Source organism: Diachasma alloeum, unplaced genomic scaffold, assembly GCF_001412515.2.
Source record: "Diachasma alloeum isolate Michigan unplaced genomic scaffold, Dall2.0 Dall_scaffold_00871, whole genome shotgun sequence".
In the NCBI taxonomy this organism is placed as follows: domain Eukaryota; kingdom Metazoa; phylum Arthropoda; class Insecta; order Hymenoptera; family Braconidae; genus Diachasma; species Diachasma alloeum.
This window is the reverse complement of record NW_021680992.1, coordinates 42,986-53,316: the sequence shown is the minus strand read 5'-3', so window position 1 is coordinate 53,316 and position 10,331 is coordinate 42,986. Positions and strand designations below refer to the sequence as shown.

The 10,331-nt window shown below is 36.7% G+C and overlaps 1 protein-coding gene across 1 annotated transcript; it reads left to right on the top strand.

The window, feature by feature from the left end:
* Window positions 1–1,013, top strand: LOC107045083 (resuscitation-promoting factor RpfA). The gene is made up of 3 exons (XM_015267214.1): window positions 1–75; window positions 260–808; window positions 936–1,013. Exons 1-3 carry the CDS (start codon window positions 64–66, stop codon window positions 1,011–1,013), a joined length of 639 nt encoding a protein of 212 aa, XP_015122700.1. The 5' UTR covers window positions 1–63.
* Window positions 1,014–10,331: the final 9,318 nt, after the last annotated feature.

Here is a 10,331-nt window from a genome sequence, read left to right as displayed (position 1 = left end):
AGCACTTAGGAATAACACGAGGTATCGTCGTCAGTTCATTCAACTTTGTTAAGAAGGGACGAAATGCTGAAGTTTGTAAGTTGTATTCTTTTATCTAATGTACGAAACTTAATGATTGATCTTATTCCACCCTTTTGCCACGAATATTGCTGAGTGGCTCAAAGGATAAACCCCGCCATTAAATGAATCACGATGAAGAAACGGTAATCGAGATAACGAAGTGTAGTGCCTAATTTTTGGTTCTCATCATCCGTTTCAGACGATCATTGCTATTCTCCTGGGAGTGAGTTCGGCGGCTCCAGCGACTGAACCAGTGGCAGCTCCTCACAGCAAGCCCGAGGCGGTACCAGCCGCACCGGTCGCTTACAGTGCACCAGCTCCAGCAGCAGCAGCACCAGCGGCTCCGGTAGCTCCGATTGCTTACAGCGCACAAGCTCCAGCAGCTGCGGCTCCGGCGGCGCCGTTAGCTTACAGCGCACCAGCTGGAGGAATCGAGCCGAAATCGGCTGATCCAAGCCTCGAAGCCAAAGCATCGCTCCATCAGGAGGCACCTGCACATGTAGCGCACATCGCACCAGGAGGTGTTCAGGGGGATCAACCGATTCTTGCGCAGGCACCCGTTGAGGCTGTGGGACAGTCCGCTGCTATCGCTGTTCCAGTGCCCTCAGCCAAACAGCTTCTACTCGCTGAGGCACCGCTGCTCAAAACACCAGCGTCTACCGCCAAATTGACACCTCTGGCCGCGCCAATAATCGCACCAATCTCACCACTCGCTTATGCTGCACCTGGACCAGCCATTCTCGCACCGGTAAATTACGCCTACATATCCGTTTGAATCAGATGATTGTGAGACAACAATTGTTTTCAATCAATTTTTGAATCTTTTTATTCCGTTTTTTTAATGTTCCGTTTTGGGGATACATCGATTTTTATAGTTCCCAGCTTGGAATGGTCTCACCGCATATCCCGCGACTTACTCGATTGAGCAGCACGGCTACCACATTACCTACTGATTTTTAATTTGAAAATTTCATTTGTGAATTTTTATGATTGAATAATTAACAGTCGTCGGTATATCATCGCAAGCCGAACAATAGCCGCTTGGTGAATAAAATACATTCTCTGCGCTCCGAAATCGGTACTTCAGATTTCTACTCCCTGAATATATTCATTTATCGTCAACCTCACTGAAAATATGTCTGAGTGTTTTTTCATGGAAAAATTATGAAATAAAGAATGACTTTTTTTATTTAATGAGTTTTCGAATTTATTCGCTTTTCTCCCTGCTGACGAGGCTGAGGTGCATTCCTATAAGACTTGAGGCCAACTTTATAAATGGATTTAAAAAAATGTGATCTTGTTGTCTCAGAAATCAACGAAGAAAATTGTTGGATGAATATTTAGGATTTCGAAAATATTTGAATGTTTTTTTATTTTGATGAATATTAAACGATCAATACGCTACAGACGAAATCACTACGCTGTTCCTGTTCCTTCCACCAAACGGCGCGCACTGGTAAATTACGCCTACATATCCGTTTGAATCAGTTAATTATGAGGAACAATTGCATTCAATCAATTTTTGGATCTTTTTATTCCGTTCTTTAATATTCCGTTTTGGGGATACATCGATTTTTATAGTTCCCGGCTTGGAATGGTCTCACCGCATATCCCGCGACTTACTCGATTGATCAGCACGGCTACGGCATTACCTACTGATTTTTAATATGAAAATTTCATTTGCGAATTTTGATGATTCAATAATTAACAGTCGTCGGTATATCATCGCAAGCCGGGCAATAGCCGCGTGGTGAATAAAATACATTCTCTGCGCTCCTAAATCGGTACTTCAGATTTCTACTCCCTCTATATATTCATTTATCGTCAGTCTCATTGAAAATATGTCCGAGGGTTTCTTCATGGAAAAATTATGAAATAAAGAATGACTTTTTTTATTTAATGAGTTTTTGATTTTATTCGCTTTTTTCCCTTTCAACAGGGGTGAGGTGCATCCCCACAACATTTTTGAGGCATTCAATAAGTTCATGAACAACAGAAAAATTCATAAATGGATAAAATAACATGTTGCCTCGGAAATCACCGAAGATAATTAATAGATAACTGTTTAGGATTCCACATAGGGTTTTCAATTTTTTAATGTTATTAATAGATTTGAAACATTGAGAGAAAGCAATAAGTGTTTACCACTTTGGCCCATCCTCCCCTAACAGCACATTCACATTAAACTTGTCATTATTTCAATAAAAAATAATTCTAGCGGAAAGTGTCAAGATACTTTTCATCAGAAATTCTCCTGCTCGCGAAAAAGGTTTTCGTGGTCTTGCCATTTCTATCCCCTCCGTAGGCGTACCCCAAATACATATTCATAATAGCGAAATAAATATATATTAACGTTTCAATACTTCCGTTTTCCCCGCGTGGGTTTAATCCTCGCAATCTCCTGATTTTCTCCATAGGTTAAAATTTGAATCATAAAAAAGATCTAAACAGATTTCTTCCTTTTTGCGTTGAGCATGTGATTGACATTGCGCAAATGAGAGGCTCTCAGCCATTGAACGGGTAAACCACAGGAAAATGAATGAGTTTGTCACGATGAAAGGGAAAGTAGGATCATCCGCGTTAGACTTTCTCAACGACATTAGTACTCTTATCACATCTGTCTTCCAAACAAACGTGAACATTTGGGTATGGGTGGTGTAAAGACCGCAGGTACGTAATGACGTCATATCCAAGAGCCTCTGAGTCCATTGAGCCCCGTCTTTCGTAACTCACTTCGAAATATTCAAAATTATTCGAGAAGAAATTGAACAGTAACTCTCGGAGGCATTACATTAGCCCTCGGCCGGACATCTAGAAGAGAAAGATCCACGACAGAATTTCTTTGTCAAAGATTTCAAAATAACCGACGTCAGTGGCCGAGTGGACTAGATGCAAGTCTACACTGAGAAAAAAACGACAAAGTTCTTAAACAAATCTTACTTGTACCAAGAAAATAGTTTCTTGAAAATTATGAAAAAGGATTTTTTTGTGCCAAACATGCAGAGAATGCGCTAAAATGAAAATTTTCGTCGCAAAAGTAGATTTAGTAGTTAAAAAAAAATTGCATTCTCCGTACACGCAAGAAATGTCATTTCTAGCACTACTCCTTCGTTATTCGATACTCCCATACGTATTTTGCTTCCGAAAAATCTTTGTTTAATATATCAGAAATTGGATGAAAATAATACAAAGCAGATTGATAATTATTCGAAGTGTGAGAAACGAGTTTAAATAACATGAATCAATTAAACAAAAAGCAGTGCACGTGTTTATCAAAAAGGAATTCAGTTGACCAATAATGATAACAATCAAAAGTACGCCAGCGCCTTGAGTTGAGCACTAATTTGATATAAATTCATAAATGCCCTGCACAGTTGATAACTAGGATTTCTCTCAATAATTTGGCGTGTATCACCAGCACAAGACTTGTTTGCCAACGTGTTTGTTTTTCTCTCAGTGTAGTGTGCGAAAGCTTGTGAGTTCGATTCTCCGTGAAACAGAATTTTTCAACGGAAGGCTCCGGCGAGGAGGATTGCTAATAGAGTAACCGCCTGTACCGGCATGGGCTTCCTGTGGTTTCCCATGCTACTCCTATGTTCGATAGGAAGACAAATGCGGTACAGTGTAAAATCCACAGCCGCATGTATAGGGTTGGATCGAGTGCGGAAATGAGATCAGAAAAGGAGACCCAAAAGGCCTTTAAAAAAAAGATTTCAAAATTAAAAATCTCTGATGGTTGAATCGTAAATAGACTCTATAGAATAGTTCTTTCTCAAGCCTCAGTCACTCGCTCAATGAAATTAAGAAAAACCGAATAATCCCGGTTCCCGTGGTTCCCGGTAGCTTAGTCGGTAAGAGTGCCCGGCGCGTAACTGGGAGACCCGGGTTCGAATCCCGGCTGGGCGAATCGGAATTTTTTCTCTCTAAATTTCAATTCTATTTGAATTTATTTAATGCCTAAAGGTGGTTAGGCGGCGTGCTGAGTTGAATTTGGAGTGAGAATTTCCGTGGTTCCCGGTAGCTTAGTCGGTAAGAGTGCCCGGCGCGTAACTGGAAGACCCGGGTTCGAATCCCGGCTGGGCGAATCGGAATTTTTTCTCTCTAAATTTCAATTCTATTTGAATTTTTTTTTTTCAATCATTGGAGGAGTTGATCCAAGGTCATGTGCAACATAGCCATGCTCTAGAGCAATATGATTGTCATAATCAAAACCTCATTAGGCCCGCCGAAGAATGTCTCGATTGGAGAAATACCATTTTGAAAAAATAAATACTTCTTTCGAGTAATAATACTGCGTGCACTAAGTTTTTCTTCGAACAAAGTTGATCGAAGCCCAAAGAATTTTCAATTCGGAGACGAAGTAAATCTTCATTTTAGACTCCCTAGATTCTCACCTGAAAATACCTATACAATTCATATCGAAATCCAATAGAATTTCCTACGAAAAGTGCCAAGTTTTCCAAGTAAATTATTCGCTACTCAACTAGACTTGAAAATAATTCTGTTGGAAATTGTTTCCTGACCACTCATCCAATCACCCATTACAAATGCTTTAACATTTCCACTAGATCATTCACCTCTAATCCATAATTTTTTTCTCAGCAGAGTTAAATAATCTCGAGCGGAAATTAATGATGGAAATAATTAGACAATGAATAATAATGAATAAATTCTAGTCTGTCTCCAACTCAATGGCCATAAATTCTTTGCCTTGCCCGAATTGGGTCAAGACAGCTGTAGGATTGATCCTTTGAAATCCCCAGATTGCAACACCCTGGAAATCCCTGCGTTGAGCAATACCCAACCACCGCACACCACAGCCGACAAAAAAAGGGTAATCGTGCTCTCAAATGCATGTGGTTATATCCATCTAACTGCTTTCATTGCAGACCACTCATTAATTAAGGAGAAGCCAAAAAATACTGTATTGTGACAGAGTTAGTTAAATGTGCGGTCTTTGGAGAGCTGCTGATGGCTCTCCAAATGTATTGAAGAACAGTCTTCTTCGAAACAAAAAATAAGCATTTGTTGTTACACTGTTAGTCACTTGGGCATCCTCGAAAACACTTTCTCCCGGATACTCAGACACGAGGGATTCCGCTGCAGTTTGAAACCGTTGAAACTATTTTTTTCAATTTGGAATTACAACGATTAACGGTTAAGGATATCCGAGTACTTTGGCTGTTTTTTCCTCTAGAGAAATTCTTTTGTACTTTTGTACTCGAACATCAGAGCTTTCATTTGAACCCCGTTTGACCCTAAGTTTCCGAATATTTTACAATTATGTTATTATTATTGAAAATTTGAAGACATTTTTAACATTTGAAAACATTTTTAAGTAATTTAAAATAATTATCATATTATTATAATTAAAACATGATTAAAATATGATAATTATTCATTTTTTAATAATTATCGTGTTATTATTATTTTTTATTATTTGTTATAGATCATTTTCAATATTAATAATTCGAAGAGTGATTCAAAAAGTAACAAAATGTTGTTTGCACTGAAACAATTAATTTTCGATAAACCAAATATTTATAAAATATCAGTTTTTCATATAATTTTTTGTTTACATTTTCCTAAATTGTTTAGGAAAATGTAATTCGCCTTTTTGAATCCTCAATATATTTTTTCCAATTCTCGGATTGTATTCTCCCAATGTTTATTATTTAAACATCCAAAGGATAAAAAACAAAAAAATATTTTTAATAATCTAAAATTGATTATCAACACATTGATGCAGCGAATATCTCTTTATTCCATTTTTAATCATTTGCATTTTGTCTTTCTTTATTTTTTCTTAATAACGAACACTGATTATTAAAAACTCATGTAAATAAAACTATCCATTTTTGAAACTTGGAAGTCACCGTGTCAAGGTTGACGAAGACCCACGCATCTCAGCGAAAAGAAAGTCAGACCCGGCGCCACTCCAGAAACTCATTTAATTTCCCTCGGAAGTTGTAAGTCACAACATCACTCGCCTCTTCCTGTTCTCCAAAAAAATGAAATCAAAGCTCAATTACAAGCAAAAAATAAAAAAAACAAAAGGCTCCAAATTTTCCACTCTGCTGCCCTCCGCTGGATCGTCATGGTGATTCGAAACCCCCGATAAAGAGCGAAATGGGAGTCAAACATTAAATGAAAGTAGTGAAAAACAGAGAACGATTTCTTGCTGTCAAAGCCTTCGGGATTGGAGTTGTTCCATCATCGAAACGTCTGAGAGGTCAACAGCCCCGTTCCAAACAATCCGACGCACCTGATGATGCAGCAGATGTCATTCAGCCTAATTTCACCGCGGCAACAGCCTCCGGTTGAGTGTCCATCAGTTACACAATTTTTTTTCACTCTTCACCTCTGGGAATGGAGGCTCATCATGATCGTTGTAGCCGATGATCACGCCTTTCTTTTCTACTGACGCACGAGACTGTCTCTCTCGCACTTGGAACAAAGCGGCTTAACGTCATGAGTGAAATTACGTTTTTCATGACTTTAATGACTGAATCGACATCCGTAGCTGTGAATAAATTTAATCTCGTAGATAAAATTCAAATTTCATCTGTCACTATTAGAATTTTTAATGTTGTGAAGAGTGAGATTTTCATTTCATTTTAGTACTTTTTATGCAATTGGTTCTACTGGTATTTTCTATATAAATATTCTTGGACATGAATTTTTTCATTTTTGGATCTAGAATTCGCCGGGTGAAATTTTCATTCGTCATAAAATCTCTATCGGAAAAATCTCAAAAGATTCTACTGTGTTGTTATTTTTTTATATTGAAAAATCTGAGAGAGAGAACTCAGAATTTTCATGCCTGGGAATTTTGCAGACAAAATGCCACAGAATAATTTTTTTTGGAAATCAAATCTATTGAATTTTTTACATTAAATATGTTTCGAAAAACCTTCGGCGCAGATTCAGAACTTTCAAAAGAAATGGGCGCAGAACAAATTTTTTAACAGAATTTAATGGGAAGTTCAATAACATTTTTTGGAGGAGGTGCTAAAGTTAATTATTTGCACACATATGAAAAGATTCAATAGAAAACTTAAGGATCTCCAAGTACTTTGGCAATTTTTTCTCCAATGAAATGCATTTTTACTTTTGTAGTCGAACATCAGAACTTTCATTTGAGCCCCATTTGAGCTCAAGTTTCCGGACATTTTACAAGGATTTTATTATTTCAACTTTGTAATGTCGATATTAAACCGTTGGAAAACATTTTTAAAATCTAAAAAAAAGATAAAGTGCACTTTCGGAGGATGATGGATGAAATAATTTAAAAAGTGTTTCCTGCAAATAATTTATAAACAATCAATTTTCCATCTTGAAAATCATTTCTTCGGAATCGTAAAAAATTTATTCATATTCAAAATTTCACCAGAAATCGAATTCGTGCCGAAAAAAGGTTTCCGAAAGTTTAAACAATTCCAATGACGTCTGAATATTCATGTTTTTCAAAATTTTCTCACGCAATTTAATTGACAAATTTGATGATTGAAAATGGTTGAATCTATAGTGAAAAGATACTTGGATATCCTTAAACCATTTTACCGCTTCACTACTGATTTTGTAAGAAGAAGAATAACAAAGACTGCAAAAAAATTTTAAGAAATTGAAAAAAAACTGTAATTCAAGAAAAATTTTAAGAAATCGAAAAAAAAAATGCAATTCAAGAAAATTTGAAGAAAAAAACTTAGGACAATAGTCTTATAAAAAAGTCATACGGAAAGATTTTAATCTATTGGCTTGGTTCTATTAAATGGGATTGAAAATTCTTCAATAGATGTCAGCAAAAAGAACGAATCGAAGTTTCAATAGAACTGAAAAACAATAATTATAGTTCCAATTCCATGAAGTTTCCTAACGGAAAGACCACAATTTTCTAATTTATTCACACGCGCCTCGAGGGTTCACAACGTGGACGTAACTGATACCGAACCCCAAAAAACCAGAAACTCGAAAAATCAATCAACAAAGTCTCACCGTTTCACTTTGACCGCCACATGAACCAGGATCTGCTCGACTTTCATTGACGAACATGAAACTTCCACAATTTCATTGACGTAGTTTTACGTTGCCCCAATCCAAATTCTCAGTAGCCCATGCATAACGACATGTTTATTTCTCTTTTGAGTTATGTAACTGGGCGTGAGCTATGATGATGTTGTAAGCTTCTCGGGAATTATTTTACAGGGAACACCGCTGAATTCTGGGGAGACGTCCTGGACCGTTCGGATGGAATTGATATCGCAACTCTCTTCTCAAAAATCTGACGCAGGAGAATTTTTTCCGGCCTGTTTATGTGTTTCGGTGTTAGATTACTCAAGAGAGGCTTGCGGTTATGCTAATCGAAAAGGAGGGAAAAACCCCTGAAGTAAATAATGAAAATGTTACAAGGATGGAATTCATATGAGGAAAACAATTCTCAATTTTGTTAATTTATTTAATTATTTATTATGTATTTATTAACCGCAAGGCCTTGTTTTTAGTTTAAAATTTAATGTCTGTGCATTTTGGTTTTGAATCGATCGATTTTTTCATTTTTTAAATTTTGACTGGAAATGATGTAGAATGACAAATGACAATAGGACTGCACGGATGGAAAATTCTAGTAAAAATTAGTGTGCTATTCATCAAACTGCACTGTTAACCCTAGTCTGGTCACCAAACACGACCCTGGGATCTTGTCACCTCCGCGGGGATTCCCCGCCGTGTTATTTAGGCTGTAGCGTTGCCGAATGCACTCTACACTGCCCGGGCACGTTTAGTGAGTTTCCGGCAACGTCGCGTGATGGGCAATTTCAGTTAACATCGGAAAAAATAATTTATCTGTTGGTAATAATTTGTTTCCTTTAGGGATTTCGGGAAATATCAGTAGCAAAGCGGTAAACCGGGGCAAGTCGATTTTGACTTTTGGCCATTTTTTTATGAATATTTCGGAATCTAAGAGAGATAGCAAAATTTTGCTCTAGACCTTTTTTTATAACCTTTAGTTGGTTCTACAAAATAGGTCGTAATAAAATTTTTCTCTTTTAGATTCCGAGATATTCGTCAAAAACGACTTAACCCGGTTTACTGCTTCGCTACTGATATGTTGTTATAAAAACTACTGTAATTTTGTAAACACTTCAATTGACAAAGTCAATTTTTTATTTTTTTTTCCGGTTAGCCAATCAATCGTAATTAAAGAAAAACGACGCGTGGCGGGGTTTCCCTCATATGGTGACTATCCTAGGGTTAAAAATTGTCGTCTGATTTTTCCGTGCCAAATTCCAGAAATTTTTGTGTTCAAGTTTCACTGAAATTCTAGGAATTCTTGTCATTAAAAAACCAAATATTCGATGGATTTTCTGTTCAAATGATCTAGAAATAAATAAAATATTTGATTTTTCAGTTCAAGTATTCTGTAAAAATTCAGAAAAATCGGGAAAATTCGGGGAAAAATTGAAACTTCATTTTGTTTGTGAATATTCATGTTCCACTGAAAACTCATGAATTTCCATGAATTTTACTCAAAACTTGAAATTTCATAACCATGTTACCCTAAATTCGGTGCAAGATTACTCTCATGAGATTCACTACACGGAGGGAAATATTCAAAAAAAATTACGTATCTTTTTCGTAATTTCGGAGCGAAATGTGGTTGTAGGAAATTTTACGGAACCGTCACTAATTTTTATCTAAAGTCACAAAATTTTTCCAGAGCGTTCCGTAATTTTTACCTGAATCTCCTGTGAAAAATTACGATACCGTCACTTAAATTGATTTTTACTGAAGATTTTTCTCCGTGTCTAATATCTTCCATGAAATTTCAAAAAATTTCTAACAGTGCAGGGGACCAATGAGATTTTTTTAAAATTTGATTCTTTGTTTTTCATCTAGATTAATTAAAACAGACACACCCATTCATACAAAATTTTCAAGACATCAAGAAAAGTGTTCTTAATCTCGTAAAGTTTGAAAAACCGAACTTTTTCCCAATTTAAGAAAAAAAAATTTCTCCCGTGGCCGTAAACACCAAATATCCTCTCCATATCCGTTTCCCTAAACTGTTACAAATATTCCAAAAGATTTCGCATACTTTAGAACTTCTAGTTGCAGGGAAAACCCCCATTTTCACAAGACAACAGTTTCCTTTTTTCGCACAAGAAAAAAACAATCTCTTTTTACACCTCCACTCGGGGATTTACGCCGGTAGAGAAATGCAACACCACTGTTACCTAAACGTTGATAGAAACCGACAGTTCCCCCACTAACTG